Genomic DNA, 23,770 nt, shown 5'->3' on the forward strand with positions numbered 1-23,770 from the left:
CAGACAAGTACGATACAAACATGCGTCACAATCGGTTGAATACAGAGGGATTAGGGGGCTGAAGTCGTCTTTGTGAATTTGGGATATGGTCCTTTTATTTCTAAAGAGAGAACAGACATCTCTGACACTTGTTCTCTTTAATTGGGATTTTTCTTTTTAATATACTGAACTTCATCAGCAAAAGAGCACCCAAATCTATCATGAGGAACCACATCATACATTTTTACACTGCAAACGGTTTGTGTGTGTGTGTGGTTTTCTTTTCTTCTCGTAGTGTAAATATGTCCATGGTCCCGAACTGAGCTGTATTCATCGCAGGGATGAAAACACAGACAAAAAGTAGAAAAATATGAGACAGACGATTTAGAGTCAGCTTTCACACACACACACACACGCGCGCACACACACATGCACACATACATACAAGTACACACACAAGACTTTGTACACAAACGGCAAAGGAGAGACTCGATCCTCAGCACATAATAAAGATTCGACAGCATTAAAGATATAATTTGACAATTTCGGAAATAGTTAAGAGTTAAATGAGATGTTTGATACTACTCTCATGCTGGAGATTAGTATCAAACTTCTCATCTGACTCTTGGCAATAAAGCGAAAAAGCTTACTCATTAAAATATCAAATTATTATTTTAAATGTTGTACCTCCCTTTCTCTCTCTCACGTTGTCACACACACACAAATACACGCACACAAACACAAACCGTACTCACACAGATCAAGAGGTCAGACAAACCCCCCACAATTGAGATATCATGCATTATTCTTCAGAAGTGTGTCTTTGACTTACATGAGTCTACTCTGGGGGCGAGTACACACACTGTCTAGAGGACGTGTTTAGGTCAATTGACAGCATCCACATTACTCACTCACTGATTGTCAGCACACACACTGATGTACACCTTTGGAGAAAACGATACCTAAGTAGGGACACGTATAAATAATGGTACCCAATTAGCTCTCCTTTAAGATCAAAAAGTCACAATCAGTACTTGTGTTAAATGTGTACGTTATCGGTTGAGCGGTATCATACAGGAACATACTTAACTTTTTCTGGCACAAAGGGATGCCGTGAAAGGGAAGAGGAGCCCTTAAAATGAAACGAGACAAGTGGTTTGTGATCTATCATTCACTTTTGTGCTGCACTGCCCAATCAATGTGACTTTGTTTGTTGACTGATTATTCTTTTTTTTTTGGTCCTTTGTTTAAATTTGTGCTCATGAGAATGAATCAGGTGACATAATGACTTTTAAGAAAGGATACTGCATTGATTGCGTTGAAAACAAAAAACTCGTTTTTTGACATCTTTTCACATTAAGGCAAATTAAAGCAGCTATGTGTATGGGACGGAGCTGAGTTATTTTTCTCGTGTATATGAGGAAAACTCTCTTGTGGTTCTTTATCATAATGCCGTCTGTAAACATGGCGTAATCATTGCACCACACCTGAGCTACTGCACGAGTTATGTTGAATATAATTCTTCTAAAAAAAATTAATGAATAAGTAATATGTTTTTCTCTTCAAAGACACATATGCAATCGGACACACACACACACACACACACGCACGCACACTCACTCCTACTCTAGGTAAATATCACACCATAGGATCTGCTCTCACATTTAGCACTTGACCAAAATCCGTCCCCGCAGACGTTCCTGTGCTGCAGACGTGAACATGTCCAATGGCAGGGAGGGAAGAACATTAGTTGAACACTGAACACTGAGGAACTGATCGAACTGATCCCATTTACAACAGAGAATCCTGTGAAATTCATCTTCTGTGATTTTGTGGCAATAAGTAGAGGAGCCGACTGGATTTATGCAGGGACAGGGAAACATTGAATTCTCTTGTCTCTGCATAAATCAAGCCTTCACTGGAATGTCTCAATATGTTTTTTTCAGGAGGTCTGGCTTTAGTAGCAAGCAGTAATCAATGAACGGAAATGTTAACTGTAAGCAAAGCAGCACTGAAAGCCAGTCAATTTAGGGCAGAGGACAGACGAGAAAAAACACTGCAATCCTATTTGCAAATCGACCACACACACGGACTAAATCTTTTCACTTTTCCCCATTACTTTTCAGTCTCATTTCTTCATTTGTGATCTCTGTCTCCTGTATTGTGTATTGTACCAGCGAGAGAAAGCTCCCAGAAAATAACATTTTAGCCTTTTCTGCAAACCACGATTTGAACTGCACCACCCCACGCATATTTACACTTCTGAAAAGCTCTGATGTTTTCTGCGTTGAGATGCCAGACGTGCCGTGGTATATAATAAAAAGAATGGGGATGTTGGATGTGTATGTGATTCATTTTGTTCCGTTTCTCCTAAGACTTGATAAGAATCAGAGGAACTTGTGGTTCATTTTAACGATCGCTTGTGGGTTATGTGAGGCTGAGGGACACCGTGTGAGAAAATATAACATTTTCTTCCAAATATATGACACTACATCTATTTGTAAATAGTGCCATAGCCTTGTAGGGGACTGGGAGGGTGGTGCATTGTGTTCATTGCCTGCTGAAAATACACAATTTTGCAATGGTTAACAAGCTTAAACTTACTGCTGTGAAGAGGTCATCACTAAGCTTTGACATTGTAATCATTCAAAATTTATTTGTGTTTGTGTTACACTTACATGAACTTAATATCTCTTTTATTAAGACAGCTGAGGAGATCAATGAGAATCTCAACGGCCTGAAAATGGATGAGACCGTTTATTTCAGAAATGCGACTTTCAAGGAAATGAGCGGCTCATCAACACCTCAGAGTGTGGACTGGAGGAAGGACGGCCTGGTTAGTCCCGTAAGAAACCAGGTGAGCAATTGTTAGCCCTTTGTGTTCACACGTTTTAAACAATCCAATGAAATACCAGTAGCAGCAATATACAAATTTTCTCCCTCTGTTTTTTTAAAGGGGTTATGTGGGTCCTGCTGGGCTTTCAGCTCGTTGGGAGCTCTTGAGGGCCAGATGAAGAAGAGGACAGGTTCCCTTGTTCCCCTGAGTCCACAGAACCTTGTGGACTGCGGCACCAAGGATGGAAACCTGGGCTGCAAAGGAGGATTCATCTCCAAAGCCTACAGCTACATCATCCGCAACAGAGGCGTTGACTCCGAGAGTTCTTACCCCTACGAACACCAGGTCTCCCTAAGGATCATTATTTCAGTTAACTAAATTATACAAAGATTGAATCTACATATGTACCAATGCACAGGTACTAACTTTTTGTTTCTTACTGATTTTTTTGTTTCTTTTTTATACTTTTTTTAATTCTTCTACCTTTTTTCTCTGTGTTCGGATTGCTTAAAGGTGGAGTCAGTGATTCTGGAGAATGCTTGTTTCAAAATCAGTGAATTTCACCTCTTGATCCTCCGCCTGTTTGTAATGTGCACTGAAGAAAATCCAGTGTTATTACACACCTTAGGCTCTGTAAATAGGCATGTTGCAATTAGGCCCCCTTTGTTTACTTTCACTTTTTTTTCAAACCATTTTACACTTGTACTACACTGTGTATGTACACTGGATTTTTTTTCTCCAGTGCACACGCAGTACAGAGAGGTAGTGGATCGTGAGAAGATATTCACTGATTATAACAAAAAAGTGATTTTAACCACCAGCGCTGACTCCACCACTTCCGTCTTACTTCATACTTTACTTCCTTTGATTCTTTCTCCCTTACTTCCTTAAATACTGGATTTATATCAAAATACCTAACTTCCATAACATTTGTTTGCTATCTTAAAACACATAAAACGTACATTATAGTTACCAGAAAATTGACATTTTATATGTGTAGAACGGAAAATGCCGGTATTCTGTCGCGGGAAACGCCGGATACTGCTCTGATTACCACATCCTCCCAAAAGGAGATGAGAAGACGCTGCAGGCCGCGGTGGCCTCAGTGGGACCAGTGGCTGTGGCCGTGAACGCCATGCTGTCATCTTTCCATCTGTACAAAGGAGGTGAGGCTTCAGAATGTCAGGGTGTAATGCAGAGACGTCAAAAATGATGATAAAACTATTCTTTGTAGTAGTGAGTGGAAGCAGTTGTATGATATTTCCCCATTAATGGATAACATGACATCTACATTATTTCATACTTTGGTTGCTAGAAATAGATCAGGTTTTGCAAGCATTTTTCTCTTCCATTTATCTGATGTTGAACTTTCTTTTTAAATATATTTTGTAAAAACAACGACTTTTTGGGGGGGTGGGGGGTATTACATGCTTGACATTTGACTTGAATATCTTTCTTTTGTGCCACTTCTAAAAAGTTTTTTCTCAAAACTGTGGAGTTAAACATGGTTTCTTCTATATTTATGACAGAACTTTAATGTTTCTCCATAGAAAGAGGGAAATGTGTTATTAAACAGAGTGCTTAAGGCTGACATTCACATTATTTTTCTATACACAGTATACCAAAGATTTTTGTTGGATTGACAGATTTTTACAATTGCAAAATGCCCACACTATTTTTATATTTTATTGAAATTGTCATGTCAAGGTCAAGGTCAAGGTCAAATTTATTTATAAAGCACATTTACACAGCGGGTACTGCCCCAAAGTGCTGTACAGGTTAAATAATAATAAAATAATCCACATTTAATACAAATAAGAAACCAAAAGAAAAACACATAAGAAAATACTCAGCTCAGCTGGTTCCGAAGGCCAGTGCAAAAAAATGTTTGTTTAAATTTGTAAAATAATTAAAAGATCTTTCAAAACACAGGGATTTAGAAGAAAAATTGGGGGGGGGGGCTCCGCTGAAATTTGTTCTCTGAGGGGGGGGGGGCTCACGCTCTCACACTTTGAAAACCCCTGTGTTAAATGACTCTCAGCAATCACTTAAACAGTATGCAAAGTTCACACAACCCAGTCATTCAGCTTTACAGTCATTTCCATTAAAATTTTTGAGTATCCCTCTCGTTTTATCCGATCAGGAGACAGAGCACTATAAAGAGGCGGGTCTCTGTGCCCGTGCTCTCCATTGTGGCACTAACTGAAGAAGACGGCTGCACGTTCATGTGGTGGTGACGTAGGGACGAGGGAGGGTGACTGCTAACTGCAGTCACTGACAGGAAGTTAGCTAAAATGACTATATCACTAACTGCTCCTTTAAGGAAGAATATGTGCCATCTGCCTATTGAGAGGCAAGTGGGTTATTGTTGCAGTAGAAGTATTCCAATATTAAAGGATTTTTTTGTTTTGTTTATGTTAAGTGAGAATGATAGACCTTTACAAAAATAAAATGTTACAAATAAATGTTTTACAAGTTTGTACAAAAGTTTTCAGCCTCATTGGACTATTTAATGTTTTATTGCTTTGTATCATTCAATTAAAGCTGGGGGTATGTGATTTCTGATTGGTCAAAATTAATATGAGATGTACACTTTGACCAATCAGAGAAAGGCTCTCTGTTCTTATTGGCTGTTGGGACTGTCCATTCTCTTTGGCACGACTTTGTTGGTGTAGAGCGTGTCAGGGAGGGACCATAGGGGAGGAACCAAAGAGAACAAGTGGAGCGGTTGAGGTATTTGGATTCGAATCTCTATCCCAACTGCCATTTTCTCCCCAAATCCTCCACCCCAGCTTTAATTGAGTTAAAATAAATATCTTTGTCTGAATTGGCTTTGACTCAAACTACTGATAGTACAGGAAGAGGAGGAGCAATAACAAAAGGGATACAGTATGTAATGGTTTGCTTAATGTTGTGTCCTACCATATTAGCACCAGTAGAAGTGGCAGTGACAGTAGTTAAAGTGGTATTGGAATTAGTAGTAGTAGTCCAATCATATTATGAGCAGTAGAAATACATACCTACATATCTAGCAAACTAACTCTTACACATTTGTAGCACATTTAGCTTTATCTTAGCTACATGCAGATGCAGCTGCTATTTTATCTAAACAACTTTATAGGTACTAGCATATAAAGACTACAATGATGACTTGAACATACAGTTAAGGATTTTGTTCAATTGTACCAATTTGTATTAGAAAAACCTACCTTAAGCACAAGGAAGTTGTGAGGAGCACAGGAGCAGCACACTGATGATGTAAGAGGGCTGTTATTGGTTGATCACAATGATGGTTGCTGATCCAGGAGCATCCTAATCACATGCTTGGACTTTTTCTTGTTTAGCTTTTTTGAACACTTTGCATCACATTGAATTTATTGAGCAAAATGCATTTTTTTTTCTTCTAAACTGGCTTAATTAATTTCCTCAAACCATAGATAATGCTGAATGATATGGAGGAGCAATAGGGTAGGTGAATATTGTACTTCTGGTGGCAAGATTATGAATATTTTATGATTATGCTGCTCCGTCCCAGAATGATTTGAAAATATGCTTTTTGCTTATAAGTTAATTTCAAGTGTTTGTTTCTGCTGCCCCCAAGTGGGCAGAAAATGTAATCATGGCAGGTTTATAATGATTTGCAGTGAGCATGGTTATTAATAATTACTTCCACATTCAGCCCAGCCCACATTTTCCCCTGATTTGAGTTTCTCAAATGACATACACTGTGAAAATCTGAAATGGATAGAAAATAGTTTGTATAGGCAATCATTTCTAACATGCACATGTATTTTTTTTGTTCATCCTTCAAATTTTGCCCAAACATTTTGACCACTCACAAAATGCCTTCCCTGATTATCACCCATAAATTCCTTGAACATCCAATTACTTTTCTACCAATGTATGGTTTACTATGCATCTAAATGTTAATTGATATCAGCTGGTGGTGGGCTAATTTATGCTTCTCCAGCTGTTCAATCAAAGCATGGAGCAGGCCTTTGGGTTCACAGGACACTTATAAATCACTTTGTTTGTTCTGATTCCTGTTCAAAGACGATAGCTTTTCCTAGATCCAGAAATGTCACGGAGCCTGCTTTTTACCATCCTGTGTGGACTTGCATCGGCCGTGATCAATTCACAACTGGACCGACACTGGGAGCTATGGAAGAAGATGCATAATAAATTATATGCTCATGAGGTACATGGAGTCAATCTAATCACTCAACTCTTTAAGTCTTCAGTGCCATTTAGTAGAAGTTGTCTTGACTCTTTCTTCCCTTCCCTGTACGTGTATTTTTTTTTTCTTTTTAAACCTTTTCTGTTACATGCAGTAAACTAAAGCTCATATATGAGTATTATCTGTTAATTGTGATGGATTAATTAACTTGTGAATATCACATGTGGTGAATGTTCCATCTGTTTCCAGATCGAGGAGTTTGGTCGCAGGCGGATATGGGAAGAGAATTTGGAAATGATAAATGTCCATAACCTGGAAGCCTCCCTGGGCATGCACACCTATGAGCTGGCAATGAACCATCTAGGAGACCTGGTGAGTAGGTTACATGGATTTCTTCCCCAGTGTTTTGGAACTAAGTGTCTTAAAACCAAAGAAACATGTGCTACCTAGACAAATTGACATGTTGATTAGGAAAGGTTTGTTTTCATTTGTAGACTACTAAGGAGCTAACTGAATCCCTGATGGGCACGTATGTGCCCATTGACCTGGTGAGGGGTCCTTACAACATGGTCAATGTCAGCTCTTCTCTGCCAGCATCAGTGGACTGGCGGGAAAAAGGCCTGGTAACTGATGTCAAACAGCAGGTGTGGTTGCAGTAGCCTAGGTCATATCCCACAGGACATCAGGACTGTCTTTGTCGATCAAGTGTTCCTTTTTTTTAATGTTCTACTTTCATGTCTTTTAGGGTTCTTGTGGCTCCTGTTGGGCCTTTAGTGCAGTTGGTGCTCTAGAAGGGCAACTCAAGAAGACCAAGGGTGTCCTGATGTCCCTTAGTGTTCAGAACCTAGTGGACTGCTCCATGAAATACGGCAACAACGGGTGCGGCGGGGGATACATGTCAAGTGGCTTCGACTATGTCATTGCAAATAAAGGCATAGAATCTGCTGCAGCCTACCCCTATGTCGCCCAGGTGAACTTTGGTGACAAATGCCCATTGCTCATGTGTAAAAATTCAGCTCTGCAGTGGTTGAACTTTCACAATTGACTTGACAACCTTAGTAACTAGCTAACTTTTTTTTTTTTCAGCGTGGTCCATGTAAATATGACTCAAAGTATCGGGCAGCTAACTGCTCGAGATACGTATTTGTTCCGGAGGGTGACGAATCGGCTTTGAAGGAAGCGGTAGCCAACATCGGCCCCATCTCTGTCGCAATTGACGCCTCCAGACGCCAGTTTGCCTTCTACCGTCATGGTGAGCAGTTGGGAATCTTTGTCAAATGTGAGGAAGTGAGTATTTAACCTGTTTGGATCTGTGTGGTTTTGAGTTGTGCCCGTTTTGTGGCCCCACAGGTGTGTACAGGGACCGCAGGTGCTCCCATAACGTGAACCATGGCGTGCTGGCTGTGGGCTACGGCACTGAGGGGGGACAAGACTACTGGCTGGTCAAAAACAGGTGAAATGGTCAATGTGGATTATAGGAATAGTTGCTTTTTTTTTATTTTTGATCTAAATGGTCTTTATTTGTAGTTGGGGCGCAACCTACGGAGATAAAGGCTACATCAAGATGGCTCGCAACAAAAGCAACCAGTGTGGCATCGCTCGCTATGCCTGTTTCCCCATCATGTGATCAGCAGATGGCCTAAGCTTTGGATGTATATTTCTCAACAGTAGTTGACACTATCTTAAATAAATGGCTTCATCCTTAACTGGTACTGTTTCTTTTTTTTCTTAAAGGTGCAATTTGCAGTTTTAGGGGAAGAGGATTTATTTACCTTTGCAGAGCCTGCTGTTAACATATTTTCTCTTAATGTATCTTGGTATTGAACCATATCAAAAATAAATTTCAGGCACATGGAATGCAAGACTAGAATATGTTTGAAAAGAACTGTGGGCCCTGCTGCTGTAGACAACAGTGAAAGAGTAACTTAAGGTAGCTTTCTAACTACAGTGTTCAAGGGATCCAATTTTTCGCTCGGAAAGTTGTTTATTCACTTATAAGACTTTAACTTAGAAAATGTTCACCTTTCGGACACACCCAAAGTTACATATTGCACCTTTAACCGTTTCAACTTTTTTTTTTTTTTTTTAAGCACTGGAATTTTATAATTAGAAGTTTTCACTTTAAGTCATTTAGCCTGTTGACTGAGCAGGCCAGCTGGTTGTTGGTTCACTTTCTCTCTGTAAGACTGTAGATATTTAAGGAAGGTACTTTCTCTACAGACCCTTTTCAGTTGAAACCTATTATATTGGTTTGTGAAATTTAAAGCTCCCATATTATACACTTTTCGGTACTATTATACACCATATTATATGGTCTTAGTGGTCCCTAATACGTTGTTCTTTAATTGTTTGCTGAAAAAAACTTTCAGATAATTTATTGTACTATGCTGATGTTCAGCTAATCTCACAATGGCCTATTTTTTAAAAAGAGCTGCAGCTCCCCTCGTAAATATACAATCTTTGAGCTGCCCCCGCCCCCTGTCCGGAAGCGAAGCCAGATACGCCTCGCCCTCTGTCTGTCAGGGCCGTGGACCAATAAGAAATAGGGGTGTGGGCTGCACAGTGGAAGCTTCTGGCTTTCCAGTTTGTGAGGTCAGAAAAGGGGAAAATTCTGACTGGAGTATATTGGGGGGGAGGGGTGGGGGTTTCAGAAAGGGGGAGAGTGAGAACAGTAGAGATTGTTATTTTTTTTTTATATTTTGGCAGTCTCTAGGCACACCGTGGACCCATGGATATGTTAGAACACATTTAAAAAGTGCATTTAGCATAATATGTGACCTTTAAGAATATTCTTGAATTACTTTGTTCCCCTTATCACTTGCTCGTAAGGGGCCAGTATGAACAGGAATGATTACAGCAAGCAAAACATTTGTAATGGGCATTGGAGTAGGCTTCTCTTAAAACTTCAAAGTTACTTGTCTAGTGGAATAAGCTAAATGTTAAACAATTGTGTGGCCTTTGTTATGTGTAACCCATACATTTTGCTACATGACATTAGTTCTCTCAGAGCTAGAAAAACTGATCAAGCAGAAAATGACTTCATTCTGTATAATGCAAACATGACATTGTTTTTGTTTTTTTTATTACATGAGTTATTTTTAGAACTGGATAAATGGCACAAAGTGCAAGTCCCAGCATGATGTACAACTCTCACATAAAATAAATACAGCACCTTTTCATCATCACTAAAATATTGTCAATATCCAGAAGTAAATACTGAATTTACCAAGATGTTCAGTCTTCATTTACAAAACAAGACAACACACGATAGATTTGTGTCGTATTGAACCTTTTTTTTTTTGGAATAGTTTTTCCTTGATCTTTTGTTCCACAAATTCCAAACTTGCACGTACAAACATCTACAGTTTCTACACACGGTACATTGAATTTTTGAACTCACATTTAGAGTAGAACTTTTATCATTTAATAAACAGGTTGGAGTCAAACTAAAGGGGGGGAAAAAGGCAAACATCTACTCCCTCAGTCCAAAGTACAGCAAAGGGTTCTTGCAGTTTGTTTTCTGGCATGGGTCGGCCCCTTCAGGACTGATCCTGTGTGAGTTGAGACGGAAACCATGCCATAAAAAGTCCTCCATTAAGTGAAGTATTCAGTCTGTATCACTGCCATCATGTATATACTTTATATATAGAATAGAAATTCCACGCATAGGAACATTTAATAAACTTTCTCATTTTGGACGGAAGCTTTAATTTGACAGAGGGGGCTTTTTTGATGAGTTGATAAACCGTGGTCCCTTTGGATCTGACTTCCGGTTTCATGGGGGGGAGCATCCACTTCATTGCTTACACTTCCCCCCCCCCCCCCCCCCCCCTTTTCAACAGTCATGCGGACAAATGGGAATATGTCAAATTGTATTTTTCGGACATATCTTATAAACATTTTCATCTCCTTTCCCTAACCTCTTTTCCGTCCATATACTGTAAATTCTACCTCTGTGACGAGACGAATTGCATGATTTACAAGCTTCCTCCTCAGAAATTCAGGCATATAAAAAAATCAATAAAAAAAAAGTTAGTTACCTGGGTTCAAGGTAAACGAGTAGCACAGTCACCACTAACTTACTTTCAGAACACATACTCAAGTTTCACCAATTTTTTAAACCCCACGTTGATTAAGAACAATCACTGCAAGCTACAAATCTATGCCATCATACGACAATGAAAACACTAGTTCTTGCTTTAGACAAAAAACAGCTGACATACAGGACGTCCAAGAAGTCAGACAAGTACGATACAAACATGCGTCACAATCGGTTGAATACAGAGGGATTAGGGGGCTGAAGTCGTCTTTGTGAATTTGGGATATGGTCCTTTTATTTCTAAAGAGAGAACAGACATCTCTGACACTTGTTCTCTTTAATTGGGATTTCTCTTTTTAATATACTGAACTTCATCAGCAAAAGAGCACCCAAATCTATCATGAGGAACCACATCATACATTTTTACACTGCAAAAGGTTTGTGTGTGTGTGGTTTTCTTTTCTTCTCGTAGTGTAAATATATGTCCATGGTCCCGAACTGAGCTGTATTCATCGCAGGGATGAAAACACAGACAAAAAGTAGAAAAATATGAGACAGACGATTTAGAGTCAGCTTTCACACACACGCACACACACGCGCGCACACACACACACACATGCACACATACATACACACAAGTACACACACAAGACTTTGTACACAAACAGCAAAGGAGAGACTCGATCCTCAGCACATAATAAAGATTCGACAGCATTAAAGATATAATTTGACAATTTCGGAAATAGTTAAGAGTTAAATGAAAAGATTGATACTAATCTCCAGCATGAGAGTAGTATCAAACTTCTCATCTGACTCTTGGCAATAAAGCGAAAAAGCTTACTCATTAAAATATCAAATTATTATTTTAAATGTTGTACCTCCCTTTCTCTCACGTTGTCACACACACACAAATACACGCACACAAACACAAACCGTACTCACACAGATCAAGAGGTCAGACAAACCCCCCACAATTGAGATATCATGCATTATTCTTCAGTCTACTCTGGGGGCGAGTACACACACTGTCTAGAGGACGTGTTTAGGTCAATTGACAGCATCCACATTACTCACTCACTGATTGTCAGCACACACACTGATGTACACCTTTGGAGAAAACGATACCTAAGTAGGGACATGTATCAATAATGGTACCCAATTAGCTCTCCTTTAAGATCAAAAAGTCACAATCAGTACTTGTGTTAAATGTGTACGTTATCGGTTAAGCGGTATCATACAGGAACATACTTAACTTTTTCCGGCACAAAGGGATGCCGTGAAAGGGAAGAGGAGCCCTTAAAATGAAACGAGACAAGTGGTTTGTGATCTATCATTCACTTTTGTGCTGCACTGCCCAATCAATGTGACTTTGTTTGTTGACTGATTATTCTTTTTTTTTTGGTCCTTTGTTTAAATTTGTGCTCATGAGAATGAATCAGGTGACATAATGACTTTTAAGAAAGGATACTGCATTGATTGCGTTGAAAACAAAAAAATAGTTTTTTGACATCTTTTCACATTAAGGCAAATTAAAGCAGCTATGTGTATGGGACGGAGCTGAGTTATTTTTCTCGTGTATATGAGGAAAACTCTCTTGTGGTTCTTTATCATAATGCCGTCTGTAAACATGGCGTAATCATTGCACCACACCGGAGCTACTGCACGAGTTATGTTGAATATAATTCTTCTAAAAAAAAATAATGAATAAGTAATATGTTTTTCTCTTCAAAGACACATATGCAATCGGACACACACACGCACACTCACACGCACACTCACTCACAACTACTCTAGGTAAATATCACACCATAGGATCTGCTCTCACATTTAGCACTTGACCAAAATCCGTCCCCGCAGACGTTCCTGTGCTGCAGACGTGAACATGTCCAATGGCAGGGAGGGAAGAACATTAGTTGAACACTGAACACTGAGGAACTGATCGAACTGATCCCATTTACAACAGAGAATCCTGTGAAATTCATCTTCTGTGATTTTGTGGCAATAAGTAGAGGAGCAGACTGGACTTATGCAGGGACAGGGAAACATTGAATTCTCTTGTCTCTGCATAAATCAAGCCTTCACTGGAATGACTCAATATGTTTTTTTCAGGAGGTCTGGCTTTAGTAGCAAGCAGTAATCAATGAACGGAAATGTTAACTGTAAGCAAAGCAGCACTGAAAGCCAGTCAATTTAGGGCAGAGGACAGACGAGAAAAAACACTGCAATCCTATTTGCAAATCGACCACACACACGGACTAAATCTTTTCACTTTTCCCCATTACTTTTCAGTCTCATTTCTTCATTTGTGATCTGTCTCCTCTATTGTGTATTGTGTATTGTACCAGCGAGAGAAAGCTCCCAGAAAATAACATTTTAGCCTTTTCTGCAAACCACGATTTGAACTGCACCACCCCACGCATATTTACACTTCTGAAAAGCTCTGATGTTTTTTTGGTACCTGACGAGTGGTGTAGTTGTCATGTTTTGACTTTGAATGATGCAATCCGTATTTCAAAGGATTCTGGGCTTACAATGGGGATGGCAGTCAGTCCTGTTGGTGTGTGACGCTCTCAGGGATGTTTGGGCTCTGGTGGTCAAACGCACACTCCAGCCGTGCTCCACTGCCTACTGCTGGCCATTTTGTTTTACTGCAACACTTGGCCTCGTGTTTCAGGCAACTTTGTAGCGAGGAAACTACCTGCAGCGAGCGCGCCAGCAGCAAATAAGATGGGCAAGGCCTTGGTGATGCCAACAAACGACTGGAAGATGCTGATGCCCAGGACGGCCGCTAGTTTACAGAGGGCATTCAGGAAGCCAAACGCTGTGGTCCTGAACACAAGCAAAGAGGGACAGACATGATCACAGTGAGGAGTTTCAGCTACACTGACTATTAATTCATCTGCATTCAGTGAGCCTGATTACTGTATTCTAACATGTTCAGTTTATTTTATCACACCCTCTCTGAGTATGTAAAAAAAATTAATATACATAAAATCTTTTCAATGGTAGCTCTTTCAGTTCGGTGCTCAGCCCACATGGACACTAAAGATACCGTGGCGCTGGTGAAACAACATTTGACAGACTAAAAAAAATTATATTGATTATTTTTAAGCCAAAACTGCTTTCTTTTTTTTTCTATTAGTCCATTAGAACTGTTTCGATCTGTTAATACATTAAAGCTGCCACAGGCCCTGCAATTTTCACCACTGCATTCCCAACAACTGCACAATTCAACAGAAAGTTAAGTGATTTTAAAAACAGTGACGTCTCGTGTTACCTTTTGTCCGAGGGGTAGAGCTCCACTGTGATCACGTCCAGGGCGTTCCACGAGGCGATGCTGATGCCACCAAACAGACACAAGAGGGCGATCAGCCCTGACTCACTGTTACCGAACATCAGGAAGAAACAGCTGACGCAAGATATGACACTGGATCCCGCTGTTTGGAGAGGAACACAACTGTGTTAAGTTGTTTAACAGCCCCGTATGGCCTCAAGTAAATGATCTGCATTGATTCGATTCAACCTACCCAGCATCCTTAAACGGCCAATTTTGTCCATTAATAGAGCTGACACGATGTTGCCAGGCAACACCGCCAACGTGCCGAGGAAGTTCACAAAGTAAATCATGTAGGCATTGTTGAAGTCGTCGCTAAAGTCAAGTATGCAGCCCTCCTTGTTGTGCAGGAAGGTGCTGTTGACCAGCTTACAGTCAAAAAACCTGTATTTGAATAAATCTGATGGAAGAAGAGAGGGGAGAGGAATTTTTTTTTATTGCTCTGTTATATTTTATATTTAAAAAAAGAAAAACATAAGGAAGTGATTGACATCAATTAAAATCTATGTTTTTTAAGTTTTAAATCACAGTTTGGTTTTCTGACAAAAACCCAGATGAAATTTGAGATAACCAAAGACCTACAGTGCACTTTTATTCATGATTTTAAGAGGTTTTCCTAGAGCATGGAAAGGATGGGTTGAATAATCTCTCAGCAAAAAGAAACCAAGACATTTCCAAAGCCACCACACAACCCAATCCTCAGTCAGCGGCTGTTTTTAATCAAAGTCCCTTTCAGGCAAGAAACATAAAAACAAGCCTGTGTTACTATGAATGAAAGGAAAAAATGAAACAGTACAAGCTCTGTCACTCTGTTCTCTGGTTACAATTTGTCCGCCTGCAGCCGCAAAAAACTACATGATGGGATGTTTCTGATGACACTGCTGAAATTGCTTCCATACATATAACCAATGACAGCCGTATTAAAGGGAGCCAGCGCCAAGCGATCATAACATTTTAAAGCACAAATGACATAGGGATAAAAGAGTTTATCGTTGCCTTCAGGCATGAGAAAATACTGCTGCTATAAATGCTGCCGTGGAAGGGAAGATGTCGAGATTTAAATGTTGTGTTGAAAAATAACAGCTTTTTTATTTTCTCTGGCAGAATCCGACTCGAGCTGAAATCCCTCCATAAAACAAGAAACCCCACAGTGGACCACAGCTTCCCCATAAACTTAAAGGTTGTTTTTAATCATCCCATCTTTTTTTGTGCATTTCCATGCACAGTTAAACACTTTGTGTTGCTTTAGATTTCTGCAAAGTAAGTTGTAGGATGTAGGTAGTACTTTCTTCAGGAGATGTCTGAAACATGCACAGCAAAGAAGAAAGCAATAACTTGGCAGTATAATGGTGATCTAATTTGAGTGAGTTTTCCATGTTTCAGTCTTTTTCAAATGCATTTAAAAGACTATTTGTAATATAGTTAGCAAGATAATAGAAGTCTTTAAAGACTGGAGTAATGTTTATGGCCGTTAGGACGTTCAGCTGCTGATCTCATGTCATCTTAACACACACCATTTTGTCTCAGTTTAAAAAAACATTTTGACAATCTTTTGGTTCTGATTATCCAGGTAACACATTCTTACATCTGTTTTTTTTAAGATTTTTTTTCTTTTTTTTCATTTTTATGCTTTATTGATAGTGTAGAGACAGAGTTGAAATGGGGCAGAGAGGGGAGTGACATGCAGAGAACGACTGCGGCCTGGAATCGAACCCGGGTCCGCTGCTGGCCGAGACCCATGGGGGGGACGCCCTACCAACTGAGCTCAGGGCGCCCCTTTTTTAAATGTATCGATCATGAACCAATGTTTCACGGCTGATTCCATCTGCTCTCTGTTGTCTCTGTTGTGTGGACTTGTTTACGTTGCTACGGTAACAGTTATTCAGCATGGTAACCCGTGGATACCAGCAACAGAAGGTTTCTATGGTTACAATCCTGCAGAACCGCTGTGTTTCATCCCGTCTCTATTTTCACTTTAAGATTTATATTTCATCTAAAACCAGTCATGTTTTTGTTCAGCGACTGAGTAATAAAAGTATGGAGATCATTACCAATAAACTAAAGGAGATTGGCTTTTACACTCAGTTTTATATCACTTTAAAGCTGCACCGAATCAATAGTGTTGCACCAGCAATGGATCAAATAACTATGTAATCTGAAAGGAGACACTCCCATATAAATATCACCCGACTCTGCTGTTCCCTTCAAGCATCAGCCCTACCGAAAGTTTTAGTATCTATCTAACTAATTGCTATGGTTTCACGGTCTGCATCTTCACAGCGTTATTTCTAGATTCATAATGCAGATGTGTGTAGGCCAAAAAACTACGATAAACCCACCATAGGCTACCATGCCCAGTAACAAAAAAGCAGACAAAAGTTAGCGACTTGCTAAAACAATCTGCAGCTTGGAGACCAAAATAGATCTAAAAGGACAGTGATTATTAGACTCACATCTGCTTAATGACTGTTGGATGTGTAAAAAATAGGCACCTGTTTTTTTCCTATTTTTTTAATTACTTTTAATGATAAAAAAACATGTCTTGATGTGTCTTCAGCTTGTTATTTTTTCCCACAAGTGGAAAAAAAACATTCATATTTACCTGTGTTATAGAATAAGCTCGCAACAAAGGTGCAGTTTCTGAAGAAGGTGTGTGTGGAGGTGATGTCCTCAAAGTAGCACTCCTCAAACACAGAGTCCTCAAACACCATGGACTTCATCTTCAGGTTGAGGAACCTGAAAAAAAGGTCACACAGGTTTTCAGTTTAAGGTTTTTATGATATATAATGTTATGTACTGTGGGACCGCTATTAATGTAGTACCATTCAAATGAAAAATCGTATTACACTGATGACCAACACCTCTGTTAAACTTCTCAAATTGTCCACTAACATAAACTGCAGCTCACAATGAAAAAAAAGACACTCACTTGTCATTGAAGTAGTGGCCTTCACGATGCACCTGGTTTTCCAGGGTGAAGTTAAAGGTGACGTGCTCCACTCGTTCCTTCACAAAGGTCTTTGTGCGTGAGTCATACTCCTGCTTCTGGACGTACTTGATCATGTCTGGGAACCACACCGTCAGACCGTAATAGCTGCAAAGTTTTTTAAGAGTCAAACCGTGTGATTTAAGCGTTTAAAGTGAACGTGATTCACAGTGAATAATATGGTTTTAGGAGTCTTTAGTTTACCTGAAAGACATGGTGAACCAAACAGCCATGAGCATGAATGTCGTCCGTTTATATTCTGGAGTGAAGCACGCAAGAACATTATTCCGTATCTGCGACAAGAAAACATTTTGGATAAGGACATTTAAAAAGACCAGGTCTAAACTCCTCAAGGAATTCATCTGACACACATTGCATAAGGTCTTACTTTGTTCTCAAGATGTTGTCATATATATGGTTTACATCTCTGAGCAGTAATGTGCAACTTATAGAGCAGGAAATAATTTAATGAACCGGGGATAAAACTTAAAGGCAGCCGTGCTGGTTTTCCAAAAACGTCCTCCTGCCAAAGATATTGGCTTCCACACAGAACTACCAATGTTAAACAGCTTCAACTTTAAAAGTGAAGACTTGTCAGTACAGTAGGCCTTAACCCTTTTGTTGTCTTAAGGGTGAGAAATGACCCATCATTATGTTTAACGCCAGCTAAAAACATCCGAAATTATCTATTTTTACATGACATTTGAATGGTAAATGGACTCCACTTACATATTGCTTTTCCCTGGTTTTTCACAGACTCAAAGCGCTTTACATTGTTTCATACACATCCACCCAATCACACACACATTCATACACCGATAGAAGCAGCTACCACGCAGGGTGCAAGCAAACTATCGGGAGCAATTCGGGGTTCAATGTCTTGCTCAGGGACACTTCGACATGTGGCATTTTTGACCCTGCAGTTATACATAAAACATTTTAAATAATGTGTCTGCACTGTGAAGAGAAACCCCCAGATAGTCACAAAGGTTGTTTCTGCATGCACAATAGATTTGGTGTTTGATTCATCCTGTAATTGAGGGTTAAGCAGGTTGCCCAGCAGGAGATTCAGAAGAACATGGAGGCTGTAGAGTAATAGCAGAACGTAGGCTGTGTGCTGTTTTAAATTTAGGCACACATTGTGTGCAACACAACCAAAAAACGCCAGTTTAAGACACAAGAAAGTCAAACATAAAATGCTCAAAAACAACGTTAATCATTAAGTCAATGATGGGAAAACTAATAAGCAGGGAAATTGCACTTCATTTTTAAGAGTTTGTTTCATCAAATTCAATTTTGGGAAAGAAAAACAGCAGGTAAAGTCTGCATTTGGATAAAAATCCACTGTAATAATCTGTTTGTTTTTCTTATCAAATCAGACATAGGTCAAGAAGACAACATTATAGGATAAAGATGGCATTTTTACCCTAAGCCTCCATCCACGCTGCTTTTAGACCACTTGCTCACTGAGGCATTTTACAGACATAAGCAGTAAAAGGCCTCAACCTCACACTGTGTGCAATAACTTCACTTTCAAAAGGAGCAGTGATCACCGATATAATGTAAGCGGTGTTATAATTCATGCTTTGGGTTGCAATTTTCATATCAGAACTGCCTTTGCAACATCAAATCTCCTACTTGTTTAAACAAAACCCCAGATAAAAGAAATGTGTGAGTTATATGTCAACCTCACTCACCTGCTGGGAAAGGCTGATAATCTTCAGTTTGTAGCGCTTCAGGACAGGAGTGTCGGTGCCAGTGTCCACCAACTCATCCATCTGTTTCACCGTCTTAATTGTGGTGACCTTGGATGAAAGAGATACAGGTACTTTTAGACACTTGCCTTCAGCCAGATGTCAGGGGAAAGACATTTGATTACAACACAAGCAAAAACTACAAGCATTTCTGAGAAAAAAAATCACTCAAAATTTGGATGGTAATTATAAAAGCGGCTGTTGTTACTGTAAGAAAGGTAAAAGTTTTTTAAAAAAAGTGATACTCTCTTGTAAGGCTACATTTTCCTTGCATCAAAAAATAGCTGGATACTTGTGTACCTGCTAGAATGCAGTGTATGTTGGAAAAAACATACATCTGTGATCTCAGGTTAAAACAGTTCAAGCTGTGATGATCAGAGGTTTTGGTGGAGCCTACTCTAAAAGCCATTTTTTTTTGCATGTCATCTCTGTGCTGTCGACATAACGTCATTTAGAAAAAAATGCATTTCGATTACCTGCTCTGAAAATGTTAGATAGCTTTAAATGAAGCATTTGTTGTTAGCTGAAACTGAAGGCGTCCCCCTCCCGGGCCGGGCCCAGCAGCAGACCCGGGTTCGATTCCCGCCCGCGGTCGTTCTCTGCATGTCACTCCCCTCTCTGCCCCATTTCACCTCTGTCTCTCTGCACTATCAATAAAGCATAAAAATGCCCAAAAAAAATATCTAAAAAAAAAAAACAATGTTTTCTCAGAGGTACTCACAGAGAACACCTTCTCTGGGTGTCCCTTTGCTCTCATGTTGGTGTCGTGCACTTGCTTCAGAATCATCCAGCCTTCGTCGTGCTTGCCGTTCTGTTTGAAAGGAAGGGAGTAAACGTCATGCTGGTGTAGTATTACATGTTCTTGTATGAATCCTAGGAAACCAGAGGACAGAACAAAGCACATTTGTTGACGGATCACCTCTAAGTAGAAACGTGGGCTCTCCGGCATGGCACTGAGGGCAGCGATGGCTGCCACGGAGGGAAACGCAGCCACTAACACAAATACACGCCAGCTATGGAACTGATACGCTGAGCCCATCTGGAAACTCCATCCTGAAAAACAAAACAAAAACAGGATGCCCATAACTGTGAGTCGCATCAATAACAGATTAGGTCAGACATTGAATCTTTGTAAAGGACAATCTGGAGTATATTTAATTTGATGTGACACGGTATGAGCCATGTTCTTATTTTTCCTCCCTCCAGGGAAGTCAAAGGGTCAGCCACAGTGCACTGTGTCTCTGGGAAGATGCTTGTTATAGAAAACTGCATAGTTTCACCAACCAGCTCACCCCTGCTGCCACGAATGAAGCTCAAAGTATAATCTTAGTTTGGAATATATAGATTTGTCAAAAGTCAACAGAATCCTCCAACCAGCTACTCCAAAGCTCACTCATTAAGCCTGATGAGCAGTACAACTTCCATTGTTTTCAGCATCGTAATATGGAAAAATACGGTGGAGATATTAAATTATTTAATGGCCGAATTCTCATACTTTTGAGCCCGTGGGAAATAAAATAGTTTTGTATTAACTTTTAACCATCGTATCTCTGGTTATACTGGGTCTATCTGCATGAAACAAAGACTGGCATAGACGGTTGTTTTTGGGCAGCGCCGGCTTGATCAAGTCACGTGATCTGGTCACGCCGGCGTCACGGTTGACTCCTAAGGGTTAAGACATTATATCTTGTTTGTTTGTTGTTTTTGTTAAATGACCTTTAACTTTATCTGATAAGCATATTTTGTTACCTTGAACAGAGCCAGAATAGCTGTTTACTCCTTTTATTCTTCATTAGCTTTAATGAACAGATATGAGAGTGGTATCTATCTATCTACTGGTCCAGCTCTCCTCAAGAAATCAAATAAGAGTAGTCCCCCCAAAATGTTGAATGCTGTAAGTGTAAATCAAAATGAGGACCATAGGCTAGCATGGACGATGCACAGGCGGCTAACCATGTAACCTCATAAATTCAGGAATAGGTCAAATGTACTCACCATAATGTGGGATTATAGCCCAGGCCATGGCAGACGCATATATCCCCCCGATCATCCAGAACATGCAGAGCCAACTGAGGTGCTCACCGCGCTTCTCTTGGGACAGAAATTCAGAATAGTAGGCAAACACGATGGGAATTGTGCCACCGATCCTGCAAAGATCAGAAAGAAAAACCAAGTTGAACTGTGGCAGAATTTAGTTTGAATAAATGATCATTTATTCCATATTAAATAGCCAGAAAAACCATATATGCAGAATGTATTGGCTCTTAACACTTCTGATACACTTGGTCAGCCACTTCTTTACTTTGAATACCTGTATTATGAATATGAAAGAAAGTAAGTTTCTGTATATAGTATATATTTCTGATATATTCTCAAAACAAATAAAAAACATTTAGCTGTTTTATTTCTAGTTACTCCTTTAATAGAACAATTTACTTTTTAACTGAAATACAGATACTGTATGTAAACTGTAATGATGTCATATATAATATAAATACATTAATGTTTAAACTGATTTCTCAATGTCCCTTGGACCTGCTGTATTGTACTGTAAAACTAAATCATAACAGTTAAGCAACTGACTACGAAAATAAGTGATTTTAAAATCTATAAATAAAGTGTTCAATTTCATTTTAATCCAATCCAATTTACCCAACACCGGAAAGGAGCCGGCAAAACAGAAAGGTGCTGTAGCCCTGGACGAACGAGGAGAAGAAGGAGAAGACGCTATTGATGGAGAGACAGATGAGGAGAGACTGTCGACGGCCTATCCGGTCAGCCAGAGCCCCCCAGAGAAAGGCCCCGACCATCATGCCGAAATATACAATCAGACCTGCAGAAAGAGCAAAAGAAATTAAACTATGTTAGTAATTGTTCAATTGTTTTATATTTTGTTGTATTAATATTTTTTACTGCTAAACTTTTAATTAACTGTAAGTCTGTCCTTTTGTTTTATTAGTTTACTTAAGTTACCTAAGTCAATTCTTGAAACAGCTTGGAACTGTAGTTTTTAACTTTTGATCAAAAAGTTTCTCAAAAATGGAGCAAATTGTGGGTGACACAACCAAACCAGTACCTGTTCAAACAGAAGGAGGCGACACAGACACTATCCATCCTCTGACTGTATAAAAAGAGTCTTACCCAGCATGCTTTTGTTGGGTTCGGACAGGCACATGTCCCTCTCAGCGCTGGGCAGGACAAACCCAACCACGAAGATCTCCACGCCGTCCGCCATGAGAGCCAGCCCCAGCACAAAGTACAGGGTCCACTGGAACTTGCCGTGACCGCATTCCTGTAAGATGGTCTCGTACTGTTGGGCCAGCTCCTCCTGGTCCTTCCTCCTCTCCGCCTCGGACACTCCCATGTCTGCTCCGAGCTGCTGGGCCTTGACCGAGCCGGGGCCCCCTGACAGGCTGTCTTTGCCCGACTCGGCCCTGGGGATCCCCTGGTACTCTCCCTCGTAGATCTCGTCATCCTCGTCGTGGCCCTCGGTGGAGTCGCTGTGGCCTCCCTCGTCCTCGTTGGCCGCCTGGCTGTCTCCGCGGTAATAGCCTCCATCTTGGCTCCCCTGCGGCGGGAAGTCGTCATCGTCGTCCTGTTCGAAGCGTGCGTAGGAGCGCTTGCTGTACTCGTCACTCACCCGATCCACCGAGCGACCGGCCTTCTTACTGGCTTGCCGCTTGACTTCTTTGGCAATGTCTTTGGCACCTTTTATGAAGGCAGTCCGGTTTTGGTAGCCCCCCTCCTCCATTTCAAAAAGAGTTTTTTTGGAAGATGCAAAAAAAAGGGGGTCAAAGATTTAGGCCACTTGCTTCAATTGGTGCAGGATACACCTTGAAGTGTTGAGGGGTTGACACTCGGACCACTTGACAGACGACAGGCTCTTCTTCTGTCTGGGGGAGAAGATGGAGACGTAACTTGATGAACTTTCTTAATCAAGGCGCTTTGTTATAAAGGGAGGCATAGATAGGCATTGATAAGAGCTTCAAAGCTTCAATGTACATTTCTGGTGATCCATTACAATGGATTGCCCCTATTGCCCTTCTACTTTTGGGCCTGTGACCGAAAACATCTCTCTAAAATGACCGATGAAATTAAGCAAAATGTATTTTGGAAAGTCTATTAAACGAAGTGTCTAAGACAAAAAACAATCACAGAAAAACAAAATGACTATAAAAAGTGATTGTTTGAAGTCCCATTTTATTTTATTTTCATTTGGCTGTCTTGTATCCATGTAAGATGGGCAGCATTTCACATGATTGTGCCTCAGGAGCCTGTTTGTCTCTCATTGATCTCTTTGAAATGATCCTTCTTATTTTTTCATTAATTGATTGGTAAATGGACTGCACTTATATAGTGCGTTTTTTTCTATAACGCTTTACATTGTTTGTCTCATTCACCCAGTCACACACCAATGGCAGCAGCTATCCTGCAGGGTGCAAGCTAACCATCTTGCCCAGGGACACTTTGACATGTGGCAGGAAGGAGGCATGGGGATCTAACCACCAACCCTGTGATAAGTGGACGTTTGCTCTACCCGCTCAACAACACCTAATTGGTTTGGTTATCATCCACACCTCCAGACTTCACCTGTTGCCTTTCCATATCTACCCGGCATGTGTTCACTGCTGAGTCACAGACGGGCCTGGGCAGAAATGACAGGGC

General features: G+C 40.2%; 2 protein-coding genes across 2 annotated transcripts; one reads left to right on the forward strand and one right to left on the reverse strand.

The window, feature by feature from the left end:
* Positions 1–1,246: 1,246 nt before the first annotated feature.
* Positions 1,247–8,619, forward strand: LOC307264437 (cathepsin S-like; the record flags this gene model as incomplete). The annotated part of the gene is made up of 11 exons (XM_080045848.1): positions 1,247–1,255; positions 2,684–2,836; positions 2,936–3,160; positions 3,816–3,981; positions 6,886–7,013; positions 7,242–7,364; positions 7,487–7,636; positions 7,738–7,962; positions 8,079–8,244; positions 8,343–8,445; positions 8,520–8,619. 11 exons carry the CDS (start codon positions 1,247–1,249, stop codon positions 8,617–8,619), a joined length of 1,548 nt encoding a protein of 515 aa, XP_079901974.1.
* A 5,057-nt stretch (positions 8,620–13,676) lies between these two features.
* On the reverse strand, positions 13,677–22,856 carry LOC307264508 (synaptic vesicle glycoprotein 2A-like; the record flags this gene model as incomplete). The annotated part of the gene is made up of 12 exons (XM_080045919.1): positions 13,677–13,860; positions 14,309–14,468; positions 14,559–14,765; positions 16,968–17,101; positions 17,295–17,459; positions 17,556–17,644; positions 19,049–19,156; positions 19,827–19,916; positions 20,025–20,158; positions 21,101–21,252; positions 21,758–21,938; positions 22,247–22,856. The coding sequence occupies 12 exons, from the start codon at positions 22,854–22,856 to the stop codon at positions 13,677–13,679; spliced, it is 2,214 nt and encodes a 737-aa protein (XP_079902045.1).
* Between the last annotated feature and the right edge of the window lie 914 nt (positions 22,857–23,770).

The sequence above is a fragment of the Ammodytes marinus genome, assembly GCF_949987685.1.
Source record: "Ammodytes marinus genome assembly, chromosome: 17".
In the NCBI taxonomy this organism is placed as follows: domain Eukaryota; kingdom Metazoa; phylum Chordata; class Actinopteri; order Uranoscopiformes; family Ammodytidae; genus Ammodytes; species Ammodytes marinus.